Source organism: Chlamydotis macqueenii, chromosome 1, assembly GCF_036417535.1.
Source record: "Chlamydotis macqueenii isolate bChlMac1 chromosome 1, bChlMac1.mat, whole genome shotgun sequence".
NCBI lineage: Eukaryota > Metazoa > Chordata > Aves > Otidiformes > Otididae > Chlamydotis > Chlamydotis macqueenii.
The window spans coordinates 193,343,316-193,369,642 of NC_141556.1; the positions used below are offsets into that span (position 1 = coordinate 193,343,316).

At 38.3% G+C, this 26,327-nt stretch overlaps 1 protein-coding gene across 10 annotated transcripts in view; it reads right to left on the reverse strand.

Annotated features, from left to right (window-relative positions):
* The window catches only part of PAN3 (poly(A) specific ribonuclease subunit PAN3), a 102,028-nt gene that overhangs the window by 71,470 nt on the left and 4,231 nt on the right, over nt 1-26,327 (reverse strand). For 9 of the 10 annotated variants that reach the window (XR_015257478.1, XR_015257479.1, XR_015257480.1 and 6 more), the window contains exons 2-6: nt 23,537-23,677; nt 16,446-16,567; nt 5,183-5,249; nt 3,280-3,350; nt 1,353-1,415 (exon numbers count right to left, since the gene is read on the reverse strand). Coding sequence is in view for 7 of the 10 variants with exons in the window: in XM_086739452.1 (XP_086595578.1) it covers nt 1,353-1,415; nt 3,280-3,350; nt 5,183-5,249; nt 16,446-16,567; nt 23,537-23,677 (464 nt within the window). In the remaining 3 variants the exon portion in view is untranslated. The remainder of the gene's footprint in view (nt 1-1,352; nt 1,416-3,279; nt 3,351-5,182; nt 5,250-16,445; nt 16,568-23,536; nt 23,678-26,327) is intronic. The other variant, XM_086739453.1, reaches the window with a different exon arrangement.

Consider the following 26,327-nt stretch of genomic DNA (forward strand, 5'->3'; position numbering starts at 1 on the left):
TACAGCAGTTGGTTCACTCTTTGCAGCCTGTGGACTAACAGTGGTTCTCACCTTAATGGTCCTCCTCTAGGTGCTACTGAACAATTAAAAAAATGAAATGGAAGTAAACCAATGGTAGGAACTTTTCAGAAGAGTTCAGTTTCCATGAGGATTGAAGGTATGAAAAAACAAAGTAAAAATGTAAATGCAATGCTTTTCACTATCCTGTAAGGCTGACCAGTGACAAGTAGGAGAACCGTTTAGCCTGGATTAGTGGTAACAGTCTCAGAACAAATTTAAACAGAAGTTTCATCATAGATTTTCTTTTTAGTGCATTAAGCTGTCATTCCCTTGGCAACAGATTCTTAACAGTTATATTGGCATTTGTTTTTATGAACTGTTTACCAGAACCACCAAAATGAATGCAAGGATTTTTCCAGCCAGATCATCTCAGGGTTTAGAGAGGAGCATTTTTCAAGATAACGGCTAAAAACACCCAAGAAGTTCAAGTTCAGAATGCCACCCTATTTTTAACAAGCATAACATGTATTTAAAGAAAAATAAGTGTGACATCATTATTATTCTCAGGAAAGAGGGTTAGTCTATTACTAACTCTAGCTTTTGTTCCATGCTTCACAAATCCTATTTGTGCATTGTAAATTAATACTTACCTGAAAATCTCTTATAGGAAATTCACTTTAAGGTTGCTTGTCTTACTGCATGTGGAGTTACAACAACCGGACAGTAAATCCAGAAGGTTCTACAGCTGACAGAACCTCCACCAAGGCTCCATCTACAGAAATACTTAGCTCCTTTGATTTCATTTTAAGTATCCTATAAAAATGTCTTTAAATAGTAATCTTAGCTTTCCTGAAATCTAAAATTGAAATGCAGTTTAATAATTTCTAAACAGAGAAAATAACCTTGAGAATGTTCATAAAAATTCAAGGACTATGTTTGTTTTTTAAACAAAAAGTAGAATGTCTTTAAACATCAAAATAATCATAAGCAACTTAAATAGATCACACTAACTAGTTTCAAAAGAGTTCTCTAATTAAAACGCAAGGATAGTAAGAATTACAATCATCAAGTCTTATCTTTAATATGTTATTGATATCAAATATTTACATCCATATGGCTTGCCCATTGTTAAAGGGCTGCCAGAATAACACGATCAGCAACATCCAGAGACAATAAAGATTAACTAACTTTCTTGCTTAACACAGCTACATATTACATGCTTTTACAGAAGCTATTCAGTTTTACATGAACATACAGTTTTTACATAGTTGCAAGTAACTTAATAGTCCTAAATATTTAAAATATTGCAATTCTAATTCATAAAGGAAAGCAATGGCTCTTTATTCACTTACCAAGACAGTATTATATCTGTCCTCCAAGTCGGTGATAAACGAAGGAAATGTTGGTTTTGCCAGCTAGTTCAGAACAAACAAAACCTTAGCCCTGGGCTCTTAGCAAGCAAATGAAGTTTTTTTTCAAATAGTAGATGTTGCAAACACGTACATTTGAGCTAGTCACCAAGGCTCCTTTTAGAGTCAAGGAACAGAAGAATGCACTTCCAGAAGGCTACCTATCTAATGTTACAGCAGGTGTCAAGCACTGGCCTCGTAAATCAAACTGCTCAAGCTCTTAAACCCCAGACACTGGGGTGGGGGGAAATCACACAAGTTTTCAAATATCTGCCACTCAAGCATTTAGTGCTTTTGAGAACATAACTTAATATCGTACTCAGAAAATACTAAAAATATTAAGACACTACATCCACGACTATTTGCATAGTCTGGTCCCATTTGGGGCTGAACTATGACAGGAACATTGTCTGGTAGTGACAGTCAGCCAGTCACAAAAGCGTGATTAATTTCTCCTAACTTTAGCCATCAATTTTTATCCACTTTAAGCAGTCATTGACATCTAATCTTTTCCAAAGTAGTTTCTCAATGTGAGCTGAATGTTCCTTTAAGCTGCTCATCTCTCTCTACTGATTATAGAGGGAGCCTGGATGCCTAGATTGTAGACAGCTCAAGTAACATTAGAGGAAAACTTCCCCATTACTAGTATTATTTAACAACCTATTATACAAACATACATTACAAAATAGTAGTCATAAGAAACAATAAATTATTAATATGCAAAGCAAAACACGAAACTCTTTCAATTAATGCCAGTTTTGTCCAAAATAGTAATTGGAAAAAAAATCCAAGTTCCACAGAGAAATATTTCTCTTTATACTATTATATCAGCAAGTGAATTAATTTGTTGATTATTTTTTTCTTGGGGAAAAACAGGATCAAGTCAGGAGAGACTCTACACCAGTATTTGAGCTTTACACTCAAACATTAATCTGTTTGTTTCCATTTTCTACTGTTTTAATTAACTTTGAAGTACTTTAAATAATACAGGCAGTGGTCCCTGTGGTAATACTTCTGTATGATAATGCATTTTATTTTTAATATGTAGTTTATAGAACAGAATCATGTAACTGTTTGGGTTGGAAGGGCCTTTTAAAGGTCATCTAGTCCAACCTCCCTGCAAGGGGCAGGGACATCTCCAAACCAGATCAGGTTACTCAGAGACCCATCCAATCTGGCCTTGAATGTTTCCAGGAATGGGGCTTCCACCACCCTCATTGTAAAAAGTTTTTTCCTTATGTCCAGTCTGAATCTACCTCCCTCTATTTTAAAACCATTACCCCTCATCTTATCACAACAGGCTCTGCTGAAGAGTTTCTCCCTGTCTTTCCTATAGGTCCCCTTTAGGTACTGGAAGGCTGCTGTAAGGTCTCCCCAAAGCCTCCTCTTCTCCAGGCTGCACAGCCCCAGCTCTCTCACCTTGTCCTCATAGGAGAGGTGCTCTAGCCCTCTGGTCATCTTCATGGCCCTCCTAAGAATTACTTTGACGTCATATATAAATAAATGGGGGAATGATTCTTAATGTGTTCAGAACTTGCTGCCATGAAGGCTTGCAGGTGGCTTGTCCTGTGCCAACAATAAAAACCACTTGTTTTCAAATTCAATGAGCTATGTCCTAACTTTCATATTCAAAGCCTTCATATAAACTTCAATTTACAAGTACTTGGAATATTTCTTAATAGCAGCAGCAGTCTTATATGGCATCGCAAAAATGAAGTAGTAAGATCTTATTTATATCGGCAGTGACATGGTCAAATAAATCTAGTAACATTAGAAGAATCATCCTTATTTCACCTAGCATTTCAAGTTATTCCAGATTTTCTTCCCTGTCATACACAAATATGCTACTTAAGATTTAGGCGTTGCCTACCTTCCTCCTTTGAGACACACTGAGGGCAGCAAAGTCATTAAACAAGGATGAATTCGGTGAAGTTAGTGGATCTGTAAAAAGAATGTAAAACAACATGTTATACAGCTCTAATACTAAAAAGAAATTTTACATGTTCTAACATTTCTATATGGAAAAAAAATCCTTTTGACAAAACTAAGTTTAGTAACCATACTGCTAAAAACACAGCATTTATTAGATTCTGTGCAACTGCTCAATTGAAATAGAGCTTATTAGTAGAAGTTAGTAAGTTTAATTGCTGTTGACATTATTTAATGTCTATCTAAAACTTCAAAGCCTCCCTTCCTTCTCCAGTTACCTGAAATTTATAATCTTCTATATAACAGTCTTACAAATATTGATGTGGATCTTATTTGTCCTGTCACTGGTTCCACAGAAATTTAAGTCTGAACTAACAGTAGCAAAAGTCTACATTCTACTAAGCTTTGTATTGCTTTTTCCTCATCACTATGCACCCCTTTCAGCACTGAAGCACCAGAAGCCAAGTAACAATCACAGATGCAACTTAAAACTCCAAACTGCATGTGCAGAGCTCTGGTGTTTTGATGAAATACTTTCTTGAACTTTAATCATTACTCCTTAAAAGGCTAATTCTGCAAGTGAAGCACACCTTAGGGAGAAGGGGAAGCAAAGGACCAGAGACACAACAGAACTCAGACTGGTTTCCAAAAGTCAGTCTGGTTTCCCTCCTTCGCATACATCACCATCACTATTTGGCCTGTCACAGTTGAACTCTGACTGCATTTAAAACTGGAGACCTCCACTGCCTTAAATAGTTAATTGTCCAGTGGGACAAAAGAAGTAGAACTGATCTCAAAACCTAGTGGAAATGAACCAGGAGGAAAAAAGAGAAGAAAAAAAAAAAAAAACACACCACACACCCAAATTTCAGCTTTCAAGCAAGTTAATTTTATAGCAGTTACTACCATGCTTAAAAAATTATAACCCATAGTAAGTAGACTAGCTGCAGGGTCAGACATGCAATGGGATTTCTAGAACATCATTTACACAGCAATCTTCAGAGCAGAAATATTTTAAATGTATGTCTTTGCCATAAGAGAGTAGTATCCTCTTCTTTAAAGAGGTTAGTTTGACAGCTATAGCTGAAATAATCTGCAGTGTCTGTTATAATTTGGAAAGCAAGTCTGAAAAGTGCATTTATGTTGCTGCGCAGTAATTTAGCGACTACGTTGGCCTGCTTCTATGGAGACATTTTGTTTGGTTGAAAACCATGTTCCCAATAGCAAGGAAAAAAAAATATAAGATGTAAAGTATTGCTTACAAGACAAAATTTAATATCTGTTAAAACTCATCAGTTACATGATACATTTCACAAAAACCGTACAGTCTAAATTCATGAATAAAAGCCTGTATATTCATTCCAATAACTTACTTGAAAAGCACAATAAAAAGGGATACTCTTGTGGAGCAAAATAAGTGCTTATTTAAGCTATCAGTGCTACACAGTGGATACCCAAATTAGCACTTCATTTGAAGTGACAAGATCAATAATGTGTGAGCTTGGGTTTTTTTGTGGTTGTTTTTTTTTTGTTGGTTGGGGTTTTTTTGTGGTTTGGTTGTTTGTTTGGTTTTTTTTTTGTTTTGTCTTGTGGTTGTTTTGTTTGTTTGTTTGATTGATTTTCCCCACTGCAGCAAAGAGAAGGCTGAAAATTTATGGGTTCAGTAGCACTTCAGCTTTGGATTACAAGTAATCACACAATATACTACTGTTAAAAAATAAAGTCCTACTCCATCTCAAATCAAATTAGAGAAGAAAAAAAACCTCTTTAAGTCCATTTTACTGAAGTGAATCTCTCAAATTTCCAAACATATTTTTTATACATATTACTTTAAAAGTACTTACCATGGCCTGCGTACTGCTTGGCACTGTCATTGAGAAGGCTAGGGGAGCTGCTGCTATTTGTCATCCTCTGCAAAAACAGAAGACAAAACTGTACATGTAAGATAAAGCTGTAGAAGACTAAGTGCTTTGGGGATGATATCTAGAAAATTTTAAGAAGAGACTATGAAACCTGTGCTTATTCCCCACTTTATAAATACTCTAAGCAGACAGTGGTTTGTCATTGACAAAAATGGTTAGTAAAATAAAGCATTTTGCAGGAGAGCAGCACAAACCAAGAACAACTGCATAATAAAACAAAATACTATCTTCATGAATTTCTTCTAACTCAGGAGAGTCTACCAAACCTATGGTTCTCTTCCTGTACTTCTTGACAAAGTGTTAGATAAGCAAATTACTTATCTCCTTTAAACATTCTTTCACACTGTACTCCTGAAACAACTCCTCCCTTTATTAGACACTATCATCACAACATGAAAACTTTTCCAATGAAAAATACTCAAATTAATATAGCATTTGATAGATTCTTTTTAAAAACAGAAGAACCTTTTGAGACCTTTCAGGAAAATCACACAATTCTTGAAAGTCAGCAGGACATCTGAAACCCTCTCAATTCCTCCTAGGCTCCACCTGCTTCTCCTACATTCCTCTAGAGAGCTGGGCTAGCAATAAATTTGACTAAGTGAGGCAGCGCTGCTCGAAGAGCTACCACTGTTTTGATACAGAAGTTTAAAAGCATCTTTCCTTACTCCTGCTTGTTATTTTCTTTCTGTCTCCCAAAAGGAAGAAAAAGTGCAAGAGCAAAAGCAAGGCAAGGTCAGGAAGTGTTTCCCATCACTTAGAGAGACTACCAGTAATTTGTTAAAATATTCCCTGGCATGCTTTTGGCCCACATCAACCAGGACTCTCCCAGCCAATTTCCAGGCACTATTCAGCAGTGAAAAGACTTGCGATCTCTTCAAATAGACAGTTTGCATGCAGTCTCTGCTTTACTGGGTGAGCTTACAGCAGCACAAACAGGCCATTTTGTGCCAGCTGGCCCTAAGCATCAAGGAAAGTTTCCAGGCATGTTTAATTTAGTAGTCTAGACACAGACTAAGACTCAAAACTGGTCACTGGAGCTGCTCTTCATGCTTACATTTTTCCACAGCCAATCTCAGTGTTGGTGGCAGAGGGCAAGAAGCTTACTACACTATACTTCAATGCCATTTCATCTAATATTCACTAGAAAGAGCAATATTCTGGAGTAAATTTGGTAAGAACACAGGAGAACCAACAGAAGCTGAAGCGTTATCCAATATGGTAGAATTGTAAACCTACTGCAATTCAAGTTTCTGAACATTTGCAGTTTTCACACTACCACTGACTTCACCAGAAACTGCAGATTTTAACACTTGTATCTAAAATAACTAATAGATTGTGCAAAGTAATTTTTACGTGGAAAGCAAGTTGCCAAAAAAAAAAAAAATAGCCTGCACTATTAGAAAAATAACTTGAAGGAAGTTTGGGTAAAATTTAGGTACTTCAGCAGATATCCTCAAACATTACCCTCTTAACAACATGCTCAGTCACTCAATGCTTTAATTCCCCTCATATTATTTTCATTACCTGTGCTCCCACACAGCTGGAGCTACAGTAAGCTTTCTACAATCATTCAGGCTTCTCTGATACAACTCTTCACTCAGTACAAGTACATAGCACTACATGAAGCAGAATTATAGCACATGCAGATGTCCCAAGATAATGTGTAATACATGTGCACATTTAAATACTATGTAAACTTACAGCTTTTCCAAGACTTAAATGAATAAAGCTGTTTGCTACATGCTCTTTCCTTATTTTGATGCCATGTGTCTCATGTTCCTAAATATACTGAACTGATACTGACTAACTCTCACTAAAAGGTTAGTGATCAATAATTAGCTCTTTACACAAAAGAGATGCCTCTAGTGAAACAAAGTTTACTTATTTCTACAAAACAAGGTAACACTTTGGGAGACCCATGCTAAGTTAACAATCTTGCCCCAGTTCAGGGATGCTGAAATTTCTGGATTCTAGTAGCTCAATTATTCATACATCATATTCCCTTCCTGACTATGCAATGGTAAGAAGTTAAACAATTTTTCACAAATATTTAAAAAGCATCCCTATTATGCATCTTTTCTTGGCATCTGATACATCCATACTGATCCTTGTAAAAGGAAGTGGTTTATGAAGACATTTCCCTAAAGGGAACCTTTCAGATTAGCAGAAAATTTGTCTAGTCGTAGATAAAGTGTTAATGTCTATTTGTGACACTCAGATTTTCATAACAATTTTAATGCAAAAGGTAACTGTCTGTTGGAATGGGTATAATATGATATTGAATCACAGAATTATAGGATCTTAAAGTTGGAAGAGATCTCCAAGATCATCAAGTCCAACCATCAACCTAACACCACCATGACTACTAAACCACGCCCTGAAGTGCCATGCCTACACATTCTTTGAACATCTCCAGAGATGATGACTCCACCACTTCCCTGGGCAGCCTGTTACAGTGCCTGACCACTCTTTCAGTAAATAAGTGTTTCCTAATATCCAATCTAAACCTTCCTTGCCGCAACTTGAGGCCATTTCCTCTCATCCTATCACTAGTTACTTGGGAGAGGACATCAACACTCGCCTCACTACAACCTCCTTTCACATAGCTGAAGAGAGCAATGAGGTCTCTCCTCAGCCTTCTCTTCTCCAGATTAAACAACCCCAGTTCCCTCAGATGCTCCTCATAAGACTTGTGCTCCAGACCGCTCACCAGCTTCATTACCCCTCCCTGGACACGCTCCAGCAACTCAACATCCTTCTTGTACTGAGGGGCCCAAAACCGCACACAGCATTCGAGGTGCAGCCTCATCAATGCCGAGTACAGGGGCACAAACACTTCCCAACTCCTGCTGGCCACACTGTTCCTGATACAAGTCAGGATGCTGTTGGCCTTCTTGGCCACCTGGGCACACTGCTGGCTCATGTTCAGCCGGCTGTCAAGCAGCACCCCCAGGTCCTTTTCTGCCTGGCAGCTTTCCAGCCACCTTTCCCCAAGCCTGTAGCGTTGCATGGGGTTGTTCTGACCAAAGTGCAGGACCCAGCACTTGGCCTTGTTGAACCTCATACAGTTCACCTTGGCCCATCGGTCCAGCTTGTCCAGGTCCCTCTGCACAGCCTTCCTACCCTCGAGCAGATAGACACTCCTGCCCAGTTTGGTATCATCTACAGAGATCTGGCTTGGTATCAAAGGTGGCCAAGCCTACGGCTTAAACTTGGAACCAAGCACTTTTATTCCATCAATATGCTACCTCAAGTACAGGAGTTAAACATTCAATGAACAGACTTGCAACGTGAATAGGTGACTGATGATGAAAATCGGTGCTGATATGATCACTAAAAACATATAGTGCGCAAAAGACAGATTGCAAGAGAACACATTGTTCAGGATTCTGAAAGTACAGTGCAAACAAAACCTATGAACATCAACTGCGCTTTTACAAAGTCAAGCCTTGTTCAAGGTCCAAACATATTTAACATGAACCAGGATTCTGAAAAACAAAAACTTCTCTCACTGATCTTGGGCAGCTCTCACTTTAACAACTGCTTGAAAGCACCTTGAATGAGGTTACAAACCTCCACTTCATCACTCACGCTCATGAATTTTTCATTTTGCTCACTTATATTACACATATAAGTAAGGGCAACCATTAACAGCATAACAAAACAAACTATTCATTCCTTTTAAACCTGTCAGGCAAGGCAAGCACATACACATGAGAGCTTCAGACTCTTTTAGTACACCATGACTTTCACCATAATACAGAAAGACAACTTTGTCATAACCAAGCACCACACCAATGTCACTCAGTTCCATATAAACTCCTTTTCTTTACCTCCCTGTTGCTATGACTTATTGACGTTCTGTAAGTACTAGTTAAAATTCAACTAGGCTGACTGGCATACATCCTGCCCCTCTCCCTTTAAAGGAACTAAAAAGTTGTTTCTGTTCACATCTCAAAAGCAAGCTACTGCAGAACAAAACTGCCACATTCATCCCTGTCCCAGGATTTGACCTGAGACTTCAGCTTAAAGTTCTTCCACTGTTTAACCTTCCACCAGTAACAAAACACAGGGTCTTTAATTTCACTGAAAAACTGAGAAAAAGTTTTTCAGAATACTGTGTTAATTCCTGAATATTCAGGAATTAAGTTACAGGAGGGGAATATGCTCATTCAGAAGTTTTTACTCTTTCTCCAGGCACCAGGATTAATCAAAGTAACTCATCTCCTCTTAGGAAAAGACTGTGTGAAAAGGTACTGTGTTAAAAATGAAACTTTTCTCGAAGTGAATCATCTTACCTAGATATAGGATAGCCTATTGCGTACTAACGTTTCCTATTCAGAACCACTGCAAGTTAACGTCTTTTTTAAAAAGTGTTATTTTCACACAGACTTTAAGACAACACTGACAGTAGATCAACAGCATCACTGTAAAAATAATTTCTATATTAGGTTGCTATTTTAGTATCAGTTTTGAGGATTAGATATTTTTCACAGACGCAGAGGGATTGAGATGGGAAGGGATCTCTGGAGGCCAACTGGTCCAGCCCTTCTCCTCAAGAAGGGCCACCTAGAGCTAGTTGCCTAGGACTATATCCAAATAGCTTTTCAATGCCTCCAAGGATGGAGACTCCATCACTTCCCTGGGCAACCTGTACCACTGCTCAGTCATCCTCACAGTAAAAAAAAAAAAAAATGTTTCCTGATGTTCAGAGGGAACCTCCTGTGTTTCAGTTTGTGCCCATTGCCTTTGGCCCTGTCACTGGGCACCACTGAAGACAGCCTGACTCTGTCTGTTTTGCACCCTCCCTTCAGGTATTTCTGTACATGGATGAGATTCCCCTGAGCCTTCTCTTCTCCAGGCTGAACAGTCCCAGCTCTCCCAGCCTTTCCTCACAGGAGAGAGGCTTCAGTCTTCTCATTATCTTCATGGCCCTTTGATGGACTCTCTCCACTATATCCATGTCCCTCTTGTACTGAGAAGCCCAGCACTCCAGGTGTGACTTCACCAGTGCTGGGCAGAAGGGAAGGATCAACTCCCTTGAACTGTTAGTAAGGCTTTACCTAATGCAGCCCAGGACCCCATTCACCTTTTCAATATTTCCACCTCTGGAGCCCCCAATATAAGAAGGACGTGGACCTGTTGGAGAGGGTCCAGAGGAGGGCCACAAAGATGACCAGAGGGCTGGAGCACCTCTCCTGTGAGGACAGGCTGAGAGAGCTGGGGCTGTTCAGCCTGGAGAAGAGGAGGCTCCGGGGAGACCTTATAGCAGCCTTCCAGTACCTACAGGAAAAATGGGGAGAAACTCTTCAGCAGAGCCTGTTGCAATAGGACAAAGGGTAATGGTTTTAAAATTGAGGGAGGGAGATTCAGACTGGACACTAGGAAAAAACTTTTTACAATGAGGGTGGTAGAACACTGGAACAGGTTTCCCAGAGAGGTGGTGGATGCCCCGTTCCTGGAAACATTCAAGGCCAGGTTGGATGGGTCTGTGAGCAACCTGATCTGGCTGGAGATGTCCCTGCTTGTTGCAGGTGGGTTGGACTAGATGGTCTTTAAAAGGTTGCTTCCAACCCTAACTATTCTATTATTCTAAGAAAAATTCCCCCCTTTTCAAGGTATATACCACCTTGCCTCCACCCTTCAATGTTCAGTAGCAAAACCCTAAATTATAGCCACACTTAAGACAAGTTTGCTTTGATCTCCCTCCACTAAAGCACATACTTAAAAATTCTCAGCAAAATAGACAGTGAATAAAGCTTTGCCACACACAATTAGATCTAATTTTACATAGCTTATGTTACAATACTTACGTGAAGGGTTTTGCTTTCTTCTCCATCATTTCTTTTCCCCAAAATACATAAAAGATGGCTTTTGTTCCCTCTGTCTCCATATTCCGTATCCTTACCCTGACAAAATAAGTACTTTCTCTTCACCTTAATACTGTTCTACTGGAATTATATTTCAGAATATTTCTTTGTAAATTTTAGAATAATGTTAATTGGACTATAAAATGTCATCGCACAAAAGAATGATATTGTCACAACCAAACAAATAATTGTTTACTTGTCAGATTCTGTGACCTACAAAGGCCGATACCTTCTGCTTTCCCTTCTAAACAATCCCAAACTTGTCTCCAACAATTAGTATATTTGGCACCATCTACGGCATGTCCCACTCAACTGTTTGAACTAAAGCAACTGTATATCTTCAGAAAGCATTATGTAAACAACTGCATAATTTTATATTTAAAATAGCACATCTGTAGTTCCACTCAGTTCTCAACAGTTAAAAATTGAAGACATTTACAAGCTTCTGTACTCTAAGGAGAGTTTTATTACTTGACTTTTGGCAGATGTAGCAACGGGAACAAAGGTTTTCGTGTTTATTCAGCTGCAAGGCTTTGAAGTGAGCATGGTCTCTACTTCTCAGGCTTTTGAAGAACACTTAGTACACTAACATTAGCACGGTGAAAGCAGGCAAGACCAATTCTTCTCCATTGCTTGGCCTTGCCAACTGTAATACTGAAGACTGTTAGATCCTTTTTTATTTTGATTAGATTAATAGAAAATTTGCGATTCTTAATTTCTACATAACCTGCAGTCATGTAGTTGTAAGTCTCATCCTACCAAAATAAGGAAAACTGGATTTCTCTGAAGCAACATACATGAGGACACCTTCTACTGTTTTACACTCTTACAAACAAATTGCTCAATTATAATATAATATTAGAAGTTTTAACATCAAGGTGCTCCCCTGCCTCATTCTGCTATAAATCCCCCCAGATTATGTTTGGATGGTAAAAGAATTTGTAAATAATACTGCTAAAGCTCCTTCCCATACCACCTGTACCTTTGATCAAGCCATGAGCTAGTCCAGGGGCAGCACTAATGCCAGAGGAACACAGATACCAGCTAGCCAAGTGGCACATGCAGAGCAACTGAGCACACAGCCAAGAATGAGAAGCATCCTGGCCAGCCAGCTCCTGCCTCCTCACTGCTGGGAAAGCCAAAAGCAATGAGCTGCTTCTTGAACCACACCTCTGACTGTCTCTTGGCAGCTACTGCTACACCAAAAAGAAAAAGAACAGCTTCAAGGACAGCATGCAGCCTGTGGGCCATGTGTTGTGCAGTCCTGCTCTGTTACTAGTTAGATAAGGGGAAAACAAGAAAATACATGCTTTGATAAACTGGAAGTGAGTAAGTCTAACGTATTGTATGAAAGCACATACAGATTAAGGGAAGAAAAGATACATAAACCAAAACTGTATTATAAGAAAATGCAAATGAATAAGGACAGGAGACTATCAATCAATAGAAAAAAAAACTAGTTAGGAACAATGGAAGAGGCCAATGGGGGAGGGAGGCAGCAAAGAAAAGCTGGACAACACCAAAGACCTTTGAGGTAGGAGGAGTGGAAGGATGAGGTGAAGCGATATTTCCCAGAAAGGAAGAAAAAAAAAAAAAAAAAGAAAAGAAGAGTTAGAGCCACGGCCACTTCAAAAATACTGCCTCTTTCAAACTGTACCAAGAATTTTTACTCTTTTTTTCACTGCAAATTGAGCACTGCCATTAATTGCGTCTTCACCACTAATCTAACCCCAATGAGATGTTCTAGGTGTCACAGAATATTCCTCAACACATACAAATGAAACCTCAAAGTCAGAAATATCCGTTCTGCAAAAATGTTGACCACTAGTCACCTACATTATTTATGTATGATCATCCCTAATTCTTCACTATTCAATCCACTTATACTTTCCTTCCTTTTACTTAACGCTGTAACACAGATTATGCACTGCACACAAAAACATGATGGTTGCAAAACTTGGATATAGTTTTGCTTGAGGCAATCTGGCTCTATTACATATGCATTATGATAACTCCAATACACACAATCACATACTCTTTCCAACAAACCTTACTTTTATTTGCTGCACATGACAAATACATTCTGGAGATTAATTAGGAATAGTCAAGACGACTCATCTATTGAATCCCTGATGATTATGTTGTAAGGTATTTGGTGAATAAAGCATGGGCTGCAGAAAGATTATCTCATAGTAAAAGAAAATGAGCATTACCAAGAAGAGATTGACTCTATTACTATCTTTGCTAGATTGAGGCCAGTTAAGCAACTTGAACCACGCTTTCTACAGGTGGTCATTAACTCCATTCCTCACCTTCCAGTAGTACAGGTTAGTTTCAAAAACTCTGGTTCTCTAATTTGCCAGCATTGTCTGGGGGCAAGGCAGGTGTTTGGGCAAGGTGGGCATTTGTTTAATTACCAACTTTTTTTTTTCCTGTGCCTCTATAAAACACAGACTTTCTTCTTCCATAAGGAAAGCATTCCACAAAATTGGATACAATAACTGTAACCTGCACAGGAAAGCGTACTGCCAGCTAACAGTCTTCATGAGAAGGATGTGAACAGCATGCAGAGGTAAGGCATGGAATCACAAGATAAACCTTTAGTTGACTATCAAATGGATACTCATTACACATGCACCACACATCTTGTGTCCTGAATAAGTCCCACTTACAATTGTCTCACTGAAAAAGGTATACAATATAAGGAATACAACCCAATATATAACCTCAAAGCTGCATTGGCAACCTAAACTTAACATTTCTTAACATCTAATTGTATCTTACCAGTGTTTTTTTTAGCAGTGTGTTTATTTGCATGCTTGTGCAATTGCCCAATTTTTTTTAAAAAGGTGAACAAGTTTCCTTATATTGGATCACCAATGCATCTATTTGTGAACTGCACAGATCCACCAGAGATGACTAACTCATAAATGGAACTGATGTTTTCATCTGCAAAAGCAAAACTGAGAGGCTAATGAAATATTTTACAGAAGACTCCCGATGTTTCATCAATGGCAAAACACTAAGATTTCAGTATCTTCAGTTTGATTCAAGGACCTGGAGAGAAATAAGCACATGGATTTGTTCCTCCACCCTACTTTGCTCAAACTTTGGATTATGTCAACTTGTTTCTTTGTCCCAGTTTCTGTGTTTTTCACTTGTGCAGTTCCAGTCTCCATTCTGTGAGTGTCCCACCTATGTCTCCTCTCAGCTTCAGTTCCTTTGCTCAGCCTTTCCTAGTTCCTTATTCACTTATCTTCAGCTCAGTTTCTCTGCACCCACAGCGTAAGTCTCTTCTTCCCATATACACCCATCTGCTCCAATTAATACAGATGTTGCTCTCTTTCATTAAATACAGATCCGTTCCCATGCTGCTTCAGTCTCAAGTGGAAGAAAAGGAAAAAGAGAAACAAAGCAGACGAGCATTCCTGCTTGGACTTCAGGCAAGGCCTAGACTAGGCCAGAGCTATAACTGCAAGAATCTACTCAAGCTGGAACATGCCAATGCAAACTACATCTTTGGGAAATTATCTAACATCTAGGAAGTCTCCAGTGGGTCTAAATAAACCAGTTTTGCAAAGGTTTAATCAAATGACAAAATCTGGGCAAATTTTCAGAGAGCGCAAAAGGTATATCCTTGACACAACCACCAATCTATCAGATTTAAGTCTCAGTTCCAAACCATAAAGGAGTACTATTTAAATTGAAAGTCACCAAGATGTTTCCTTCGCCTTGTTCTCCAAAGGGCTGAGTGACATGGAAAACGGCATTCCTAGTGGCTAAACTTTGTCCATATGGACTGAATTTAGAAGCTGACACACAATCAAAACAGATAGCATCAACAGCTTCACCTATGCAAACAAGAAATTACATGACTGAAAGGCAAAAAACCAAAAATCAACATAAGAATGTTTTTTAAACTTTAGTTTAATGCCTGTAAGTACTTCCTCAACACCAATTAAATCCTTCTTCAGAAGTAATTTTCCTTAGCCTCCAATGGCTACAAAGCACATCAATTTCTTCTCTTTTCTCAAAGAGAAACACAATTGCCTTGACTGTGATCTCACAGGCATTAGTAAAGTATTCTAAAATCTTAGAAGCGTTCATGTCAGATCGTGCCTTATTGTCTCTCTAGAAGATACAGTTGTATTTTTTAAATTGTGTTTAGAAAGACATCACTGTTGCTGTAGAATAGTTTAAGGATACAAAACATAATGACTTTGTGCTAAAAGGATAAAATTATATGATATCAGCGATACCAAAATTCATAACTTTCAGCTTCAATAGTACACTTCGGGATCAGAGGCTAAATTTTTTCTTTTTAAATCATGCATCACTGCCAGTAATCAATATTTCCATAGTTTTCCAATTCTGTTAAATGAAAAAAACCCAGCCTTCTTGAAAACATGCAGTAAAAAAAAAAAAGAGAGAAAAGAAAAAAAAAAAAAGAACACACCTAATTATTTCCCACCTTTTCCTGAGTTATTTTTCAATCCATAATACAGCCACAATTGAGATCAAAGTAAGCGCATAAGGAGTTTCCTTGACACAAAAGAAGAGAGTTGTTGTCAGGACTCAGTGTGAACTGTTTGACTTGTGCTCCCTTTCATTTACCAGAAACTGGTTTGTTACACCTTTGAGTACAGGGAGAGATCCTCTTCTTTTCAGCTTTTTAAAAAGCATAACAGTTTGATGAAGTGACTACAGTACTTCATGTGTTAATTCAACAAATACTCATTTATGTTTTAAACATGACAACCTTTTGCTGTAAATTTTGCATAATACTACCTACACAATAAATTTCACTCCCTATTGGGAGTTCCTATGCCAACATCCATACAACACTATAAATACAAGAAAACATTTCAAAATATTTAAACATGAATTCAGCATCACTGAACACCACCAAAGACTGAGTTTACAAATTCTGAAATTTTTGTCTAGTAATTTACAGGCTTGACAGTTCACATTTTGCTTCAGTGACTTTTATCTTTGAAATGTTTCAAAATCTAATGTTTACATATTTAGTAAAAGGCTATCAAAATAGGCTAAGTCTAAAAAGAAATCTAGGAACAGAGTTAACATGTGGCAAAGCCCAACACAACAGCTCAGATAAATGCCAATAGACTAATTTTAAAGCAATGATATTGTTTCATTTCCATTTGCAAGATTAAAGGGAGTAAATAGTCTGTATATTCTACAAGATGACACATACCAGAAGGCTCCATTTTTCCTGCCTCTTGAACAGTTTTCCCTGCTTGGTGTAAAGCCAGCCAGAACTAATGAAACACTAGACAATTCACTGCTATTACCTGCATCACGGGATACTTTGTTTCAGCGGGACTTCCAAATCCATTAACGCCAATGAAGCTGGTGCTAAAGTAGGAATCTGTGAGACTAGCATCAGCTAACCCACTGCCATCTATTCCGGGAACTAAAAGAGAAAAAGAAAAGTGTTTCAGAAAAAGTTTAGTTTACCATGGGTTTATTTGCTAATTTTCTCTTACATTGTTTTTTGCAGGAGGGGTAGAATATGAAAAGGTTGATAACACTATTTCAAACCTATCTTCTCAGCAAAACAACCAAAACCATGTTAATGTACAGGCTGAAAAAGAAACTTGATGAAAGAGGCTGCTAAACGACAGCATATGCAACATGAAGTTACAGCACAAATGCAGAAAGAGGCAGAAAAGTAAACAGCTTTCACAGAAACAGTAAGTTTGAACTTTAGAAACAAGAATAACAAAGCAAGTAACGATATCGGAGAGAAATAAAGTAAAAAAAACCTAGAAGGCAAGTTCATTTTAAGAAAACCTATATTCTTCTAAACGCATCTTGGAACTATATCTGTTGAGTAGCCTTTTTAACTGGATGTACTGGTTCTTTTAAAGGGTATCACAGAAAATGTACATTTAAAAATATCTCAAGTCCTTTCACACACAGCAAAAACATTTTAAAAGCTTCCTTAAGAGCATAAGACTATTTTTATTATCTCATACTTCATAAAGTGGCAACAATTTTATGAAATATGGCCAAAAAACTCTTTTGGACTGAAATCAAATGTGAAGGATGCAAGAAGAAATTAATCCCCTGTCTAGAAACAAGGGCCTTGATGCACAAGCACAGTACTTCAACCACAAATAAATTCATTAAATACTATGAGACTAAAGAGAACAACAAGAAACAGTCATAATTAACACAAAACACTCAAGCAGGTACTACTTTGATAACACAAAAAAAAAGTTTACAATGGTATACAAGCTGTAGTTCAAATTAAGCTTCCACAAAAACACCCACAGCGAATTATAAAGACACTAATCAGTATGGACAGGCCACTGCAAGCCAACAGGCATGAGTAATTGGTAGCTCCAAGGTAGGAAGGCACACATCCAACTCAGAAGAACATCCTGTACCAAACTGTCCAATCTGAACTTCTGGGAGGACTCCCAGCCAGGAGGTGACACCCGGAAACAACTTCCTGATCCTAATCCTCAAAGGAAATAAAATGCAACTTTGTGGCAGAGCTAAAAGAATGCAGATTCCAACCCCTCAAATTCCATCAGAATAGGAATTTTCCTTCCAAAAGTGACTACATAACCTGGTGAGCCATTTCCACACTGTAGGCACAGGAAACAGCAGAAGTACAGCCAGATGAAATCATAGGAAGGGCTGGAAGAGGAGAATCACTAGCAGCACCCACACCAGAGACAGATGGAAACACTGCCCAGCTGTACTCCCTGAGACCGGACCTGTATGAACGCACCAATCAGGGGTAAACCAACAGCACCTCAAATGGAGAGCTGTATGTGGAGAGAGATCAAATAAACCAAATACTTCAGTGGCAATACAGATCAGCTTTGCAAGCAAAAAAAAGATTCTCGAAGTGTTGCTGCTAAATCTAGAACAGGATTTGTATATGCTGCAGGTTTGAGCGAGACACTTAAAGGAACTTTAAAGATGCTAATCACTAATGAATTGCAACATTATTATCTTGTTTTACATTTTAAAAGTTAGCTAAGAGAACAGGAAAACAAAATCCCCTCCACTATCCGTGCCCTAGATCCTCTGTCACAATTTCAAAGGAGCAGCCACACAAACTTCAGAAGTCCTCTTGCTACAGCCCTAAGAAAAGGCAAGGCTTTTTTGCTTTGTCTTTTAAACATCTGTCCCTCTTTTGCCTTCATTTGGGAAATTTATATTCAAAAGCCCAGGAAAAGTATTTTGTTGTTGAACTACTGTACCAGGGAAAATATTAATACCTGCAGTAATGCCAATGACTGCCTCATCCTACCTGCTGTGGTCAGCCTCTAACTCCCACTCTGAAGGTTAGTATTTTAACACAACTGTTTTCTGGCATCATTAAAAATAGTAGGATGCATTCACACAAGAAAACTAAAAGATAACAAATCCGTGTTCAATTATGAGTAGTTTCAGTCTATAAATTTTTGCCCATAAATTATTCAGGGTTCACACTATGCTTTTTATTTATTTTAAAAATGCATTTCCAATATAGCTTTCTCTGCTTACATTTCAACCATGTAGCATAAAAACTACTGCAGTTTTTATGCTACACCTTGACTGTAAAAGATCCAGAAAAATTGTTTAATTTCCAGGAACAACTGTCATTTCAAGGTACACTATACAATTTCAGCAGTATATCAGCTATCTCATCTTCTACTTCTGTCAGAAGCTGCAGATTCTACCAAATTTTTAACAAACTAGCATGCAACTCCCTCAGATTACACTATTAGCTTTACAAATCCTTCAGCCTCTGTTGAAAAATTAAGAAACAGCCAAATATTTCTGCTTCTCCCACTGCTCCTCACTAGAGTCAATGTGAGAACCCATGTACCTTCATTTCTCTGTTGGACACAGAGACAGTTAATGCACAAAATCCTTAAAACAGGAAAGAGACAAGTGAAAGCTTGCAAGTGTTACCACATTCAGCAGCAAGGTATTTGAAGAGCCCCTTCGGTTTGAAGAAACCCCAGAGCTGACCTCCAATAACTCCAGACGACTGGTACAGTTGCAATTACCCATTATCCAAACAAAGCACTGGAGCCAGTGCAGGTAGCCTTGCTAGGGCATAAATACAGCACCAGGTGCTCACTCCCAGTCTGGCTAAAGCATCCTCAGCACTGGGTACCTCAAGCTGCAAGCAGGAGTAGGCTTTGGGCAGCAACTGCAGTGCTGAGCAAGGCTGAAGACGAGGCTGGGAATGACAAAGTTGATCTTTGACACTGTCACCTTTCTACTGCTGGTATTTGCTACCCAAGTCTACCCAAACCACTTAAAGCTGCTGAAAGCTACAATTTAGGCTTTCTGTTGGTACATCAATATCTAACTGGGCATTCCAGATAGCAAAAGCTACTCCAGAACATTTTATTTTATCTAGCTATCTCTGTACCGGAGTGCAATGGTTTGGCCATACCGATTAGCACTGGAGCACAGCCATTTTTAGTAATGGCACAAGGAGGCTAATCCACCTTCGTACCACTCAGTTCTACTGGTATCATCGCAGTTTCAAGGTGGCTTTCAACTATGAGGCTTTCTATTGTCCTCTTCCAAATGGCCTAGAAACACCTCTAGCAGAGGGACCAAGACTACGAGAAAACATATTCAACAGGAATAATCAAAAGAAAACCACCAGAAGCTAGCTCAGAGGAGCAGAGGGCAGTTTTCTTGACAGTACCTCGTATTTAGAACCGAATACCCTAGAAACAGCAAGCGTAACTATTGTCTTCATCTTCCTTAAACTAACTTTCCTATACTAACATACAAGAAAATTCAGACTAACATAAAAGATGCAGCTTACATATGTACAAAGAAAAAAAAAAAGGAATTCCTGCATTGCCTATAGAACAAAAAAAAAAAAAAAGTGTTCACTACATACTCCACTTCTGTTCAAAGACAGGACATTCAGCTGTTACAGTGACGAAAGCTCAGCAAATACCTAAACAGTCAAAGCACTTTTACTGTATTTGGCACCTAGCCATCTCCATGAGAAGTAGAAGGCTTTTATCTTCCTTCTGCCAAACATTTGGCAAATTATAAATCCTCACTTGCTTCTGGAAGACCACAGTAATTTAGAAATATGAAAAAATAAAAGTGATTTATCATAAGCAATCCATAGGAGATCTTGGACACATAAGTGGGCACACTTAATCACACAAGCAGTGTGGTATTAAAAAAAAAAAATAGAAGTCTAAACTGGAAAGAGATCTCAGTCCTTAAAGTTTTTATTCTCATGGCTTTACTAATTTACAACAGACCCTGCATTTGATTTGTCTGCCCAGATCTTTCCTACCTACCAATTGTGCGCACACACTTTGAACCACTCTGCACACAGTGCTATTAGAATGACAAAAATCTTCTTCAGAGGTTTATGCCTTTTCTCTTTTAAAGGGTTGGTTATAACTTTTAAGTGAGTTTCACAATTTTAACAAAGTCCTGAATTGGCTATTTTTGTCAAAGGAACATGTCTTTCTGTTGTGTAATGGTACTATCCATGCATTGAAGTTGTATTTATTTTCAATGGGCTCTTCCTTGGAAGGGTAGAAAGTAGAAAGGCTGACTAAGCAGATCTGAGAAGAAATGATAGATGCACAAAAGAACAACTAGAAAGCCAGTGGGGAAAAAAATGCTAACATGTTATGTAAGCACATACGTGAAAACAAGAAATTTCAAAATTCCATCAATATTAAAGCCAGATGCTACATCCTGGCAATTCTGGAAAGAAATTAAATAAAACAGCTTGAGAAATTCAGAAGACAACTTCTACTTTTTATACACATGTTATCCAATAATTTTTTGCTTGGTGAGTAACACTGCAGCTTAATGTGACAACTGCAATTAAAAATAAATATCTTCTTATATAATTCTTCTCCCACTGAATTTTAGCAGAAAGTAGGCTTCCCATCAGATGCAAGCACCAGAGAGGGGAGAGAAAAAAAAAAAAAAAAAAAAGATAGTTATTTTTGCCTTACCTATTACAAAGACATTTTCAGGAACAAAGGATCTCATCACAGCTTAAGTCCTTGAGTACTATTGTGATGAACCCAACACACATGCTTCAACAACAGTGGATTTCACTTGGTTTTAGTTTAATGCTCATCTTGTCCAACAGTAGCACTACCTGAATGCTCATACTAACACTATCTGAAAAGACAGCATTTCTGATATTTTCATTCTAACATTTTACTAACCAGTAAACAAATACTGTAATACCCTAATATTGCTTCTTTTATCAACTTTGTATCAGCACTGACCATCTCAGAAACCGTTCTCAATATAAAAAAGGATCCTTTGCAGTAATGTGATATATTGCCCCAGAAGTGAATGGGCTAAAGTAAGAACAGAATAGATTTTTGTTGATATATTTATCAAAACAACAATATAAAGATTTCTGGTGAAGTAATAAAACATGGATTAAAATAATTCATTTTGCTATAAGTGCTGCTTAAAAAAAACTGTACTACAATTATGTTTATGCTGGAAAAAAGTTTATATAGAGAGATAACCTTGATTTAAACTCCCAGCACTGCAACAGTGCAGGCACTTTTCACCTCAACACAGCTTGGTAAACTGAATCATAGGTTCATTGCATACATGTGCATACAAGGGACAAGGCGTTATCTCAGCCAGATAAAAACAGTAAAAACTACAGTGCCATATCTCCAGTGGAATTTTGCACAGAGACAGCTATCCTAATATCCAGACAAGAACAATAAAACTTTTATACAAAGCCTATCAAGTCATTTAAGACTTGTGTCCTTTTAGTCTCCTAGAAGCATGGAGGCGCCAGAGGAGCTTATGCTTGTCCTATTTTGTTTTGTACTGACATGTTTGCATCAGGAAATAATCATGTGCTTGTGGTGCTAACCTCACTTGTACACTTCTGTAACAGTTCACAAGCACGATACATAACAGTATGTGCATCTCAGTGTTACTTTCTCTACAGTGCCACTACTGTTGCAACTTGTTAGGGAAAGTGGATTCTCTGGTGGTTTTAATGCCTCTCTCTCATTCAATGCAATGTTTTTGAAAGCAGGCTAGGAATCACTGAAACACAGACAACAAAGAAAGAGAATGACACCCCCAGGCACAAGGAGCGAAAGTAAAAGCACATGCCTGGCTTAGGATGCCGTGACAGAAAGTGCAGTCAGAGGGCAGGCAGCACAAATGAACCAAGTTGGCTGAAAGGCAGGCAGGAAGCAAAACAGTTTGGGAAATGCTGCCTTATTTACAAACACTCCCACTAGGCGATGAGATATTCACGGGGAAGCAAAGCAAAACAGCAATCTTTACCATAATAAATGACTAGGCTGTCTTTTTTTTTTTTTTAATTTATCTTGCATATCATAGAAGCATCTGATAAAGACTAAAAAAAAATGTTAAGTTCCATCTTTTTGCTGCGTAGAAATCTCGGTACAGCGTCTAGAGCAGCAGGACTCCTCGTCATGGACCAAGTCCAAAAGCACAGTGATAATACAAATTAAAATTGATACTTTTGAAAAAGAGCCACCAGAACTACTCTGTTATCAGAAAAAGCAATTCAAAGTAATGCAATTACTTAATATCATAGCTTTCAGAGCTAACTCTCTCCAAAAGCTTTCACAATTCCTAATACATTGCATCAAATTATTCAATAAACTGCATCAAGTTTTTCAAAGCACACATGTTCAACCTTTGTTTTTAATAGCCTCCTTGCATCCAAAACTCAGCTTTTTTTTTAATATAAAGAGCTGTATGAGATGTGTACAGATAACCCAAACAGAATATTAGGACATTTTTCACAGCAGTGGAGGAGAATCATAAAAGAAAGGAAAGGTCTTCTTGCCAGTTGCATGAGCATTAGACCAACTGAAGCTGAGGGAGTCCACCCACAGACTACAGGAATTGCCTATGACATAACCAGCCTGACAACAACTTGTACAATGCATGTCTACTCTGAACTTCCGTGTATCTGTACTTTGTTTCTAAGTCTCTATTCTCAAATTTTAAAAACGGTTAGGAGAAAAAGGCTGTTAGGAAGCAAATTAAAAAAAATACAAATAAGTTCTAAGCACAATATACCTTTGAAGATTAAACAAAACTCTTTTTCAACTCTTGAAAGACTCGTGGGATGAACACACACATGCATATACACACACACACACAGCGTGATCTACTCCAACTCATCTCCAATGCACAGTGATTCACCACACCTTTTTTCTGGCAGTGTAACGCACTACATCTTTACTAGAAAGCAACAGACCAGGAAAACATCAGCCACATCAGCTTACTACCTAAATCCCTCCACTGACCCCCTTTTTCATCAGTCTCATGACCAAGATTATTTTCTCTGCTTCTGAGGTTCTATAGAAGGACTTCTGCCTGTGTTTATCACCCCATCCTCACTTACCATTTGTCCACTTCTCCCGCAGCAGTCTAAATTTGCTTCTAGGTGGTTCCTTACACATGGAACTCTTTCTGAGCTGGTCCCCAAGGTCACTATTTTCTGGGCATTCAAATCCTTCCTGAAGGCCCACTCCTACAGTGATACCTACAAAAAATCAGTTATCTAATACCTGCTAGATAGAAGCTAAATGGGGATGCTCTGTATCTTAAAAAACATTATCAAAACTTCAAATTATTGAGATATAGTATATAGAGTTTGGTCACATAATGTAACTATCCCCCATATACACTCCTTTTCATTGTTGCCTTTGAGCAGGAAAAAAAAAAACAATTACAACAGCGATAGTGCTTTATTTGCATTCTTCAATACCCAACACAAGATGGGTACTACCAGAAACAAATAACTACCAGTACTCCTCAGGTATCTGTGAATGATTTCCCATACAATAAGGAAAATTCACAAATTATATAAACAGATACAGTCAGTTTCAAAGCCAATTAATAGTGTATGCTTTTTAAAAAGTTTTATATGCTAAAACTGCCCATCAAAATCCCATATAACTTTTTAGACTGAGAAATTTTTCCTTCCCTCCTTTCTTTTTCCATAGCTCCCCCCAGTAATTTTCCATTTCATTTCCACATGAAACACATAAAGGCAAGAAGAAAATCCACATCTAATTTCCTGATTTCTGGAGTTAACATATGAGACAAAAAAAAATGATTAAGTGAAACCAGTAATTTTCATTTTCTCCCATGCATCTCTAACTGGTTATTGTTTTTAATCTTCAATTCTCAAATGTATCTAACCATCTCCAAATGTCCTAAATGTCTCTTCCAATTCCCAGAATTGTCTCCCCATTTCTTAAAAATATTCAGAGCAAAACAAAATGAAAATTCTATCATCTATCAACTCCTGGAAAAGACATTAGGAACATTAAAAGGGGAAATAGCTCTCTAAAAAGAAAACTGAGGTATAAAACTACTAATAGAGCATCACTTCCCAAAAGTACAAACAGGTTTGGAAAAAGAATTCTCAACCATACACCTTTACCATAACATCCATTTCCTATACACAAGCAAATAAGAAACAAACCCCAGGAAAAGTGACCAGTATGCAACGTATCACAACTATACATGTACTTAAAGTTTGAGATAACTGCCTATTTCTAAATACTTCAAGCTGTAGATACTGAAATGCTACCAAAGATAAGAAAAATCCATATTTAGAATAATCCTCACCATTGTTTCATTGCATTAAGAAGTGTAATCCAACAGATTACCTTTAGTATCTGCTTTGCTGAATAGCTTATCTTTCCATTTTTTCTACACAGAACCATCAAATGGTTTGGGTTGGAAGGGACCTTTAACGGCCATCCACTGCTTCATTTTACTTAAAAAGGAACAGACTGGTAAAGACTAGACTTAAACACTTTTTAAAAAGCAGAAGATGCACAAATGTATAGGTCTTTCCACTCCAAGCCTAGCATATTTATGGATTTCACAAAACCTAAGCTGTAATGCTCTCTATGCTAACCACCAAGAGATTGCACACAGAGTTGTCACAGCAGCAGTCACTATCCACTGCCGCTGTCACTGGCCACATAACACAAGGGTGGTGGGCTGCAAAAACAGCAATAACTTTTTTAAGCTAACCCAACGTGACCCAAGCCTTGATGCCTGCGAGGTGGAAAGGGGCTGGCAACAAAGTCTGTTCACAGACAGGCTTTCTCAGCAGCTGTGGAGAAACACAGAGCAAGGCCACTCAAGGTAGCATCATGGGTACCTTGTGGAAACACAGGTCTGTATTTTGAGTCCAGATTTCTTAAGAGGACTTCGAGAAAGGCTTTCTGGTACGGAACCAGATGCAAATGTCTCACAAGGAGAAGGTGAGCTAACCTCTGGCATGGGGATCTCAGGCAGCAGCACTGCTGCAGTGGCCAGCTCCTCCGCCGGCAGCTCCACGGAAAGCAGCACCCACCCACCCATCGATGCTGCTGCTGCTGGGTCCAGAGAGCACCTGGAACTCCTTAGCTCAGCACCTCTGTCTTTCGGGTGCACTTATAGAAATCAAAGACAAGCGCTACACATCATGTCCTTTATGGGGAAAAAGCAGGGTGGAACTTAGCAAGTGTTTAGAGTCATACCTCAGCTTGTATCTATTAGTATATAATGCAAGGTCTACATGCAAAAGAGTACTACATCTGTTAAACTGCCTGAAAGCCAACAAATACAACTGCAGTTGCCCATGCAATTTTAACTTGTCCAACTTATGTATAGGCACAATACATTCTGATAACATGATGACATTTCTCTCTAGACCCTCCCTCACAAAGCATCAAGAAGGGACAGTGCCCTAGGAACAAGCCAGCAGCACGCAGCAAAGCAGGCTGTCAGTTTGCTTCTTACAGAAGTTGGAAAGTGCCAGAGAAAACAAAGAGTAGATCCAAGAGCAGAATTTTTCATGCTGTCACGCTCCCTACCCATCCTTCCCTGAGCTATTCCTTAAAATCCTACAAATCAATCACATCTTTTCCCCTAAATGCCAAGCACAGCACTCCCCATCTCTGCTTTCTACAGCCTTCACAGATGAGGTACTGCTGCCACTGCTGCTCACCAGGCTGACACATGGGACATACACCTATTAAAAAAGCACCAGATAGAGATTTTGGCAGCTAACAAACCTGGAGGAAACTTTTTTCTATTTTTTTTTTTCTTCCCCTTTTTTTCTGGTCACAGAGGTCCTATATGAAAATGATTTTTTGGTTGTTGTTGTTTAAATCAAGCTTTAGACAGGC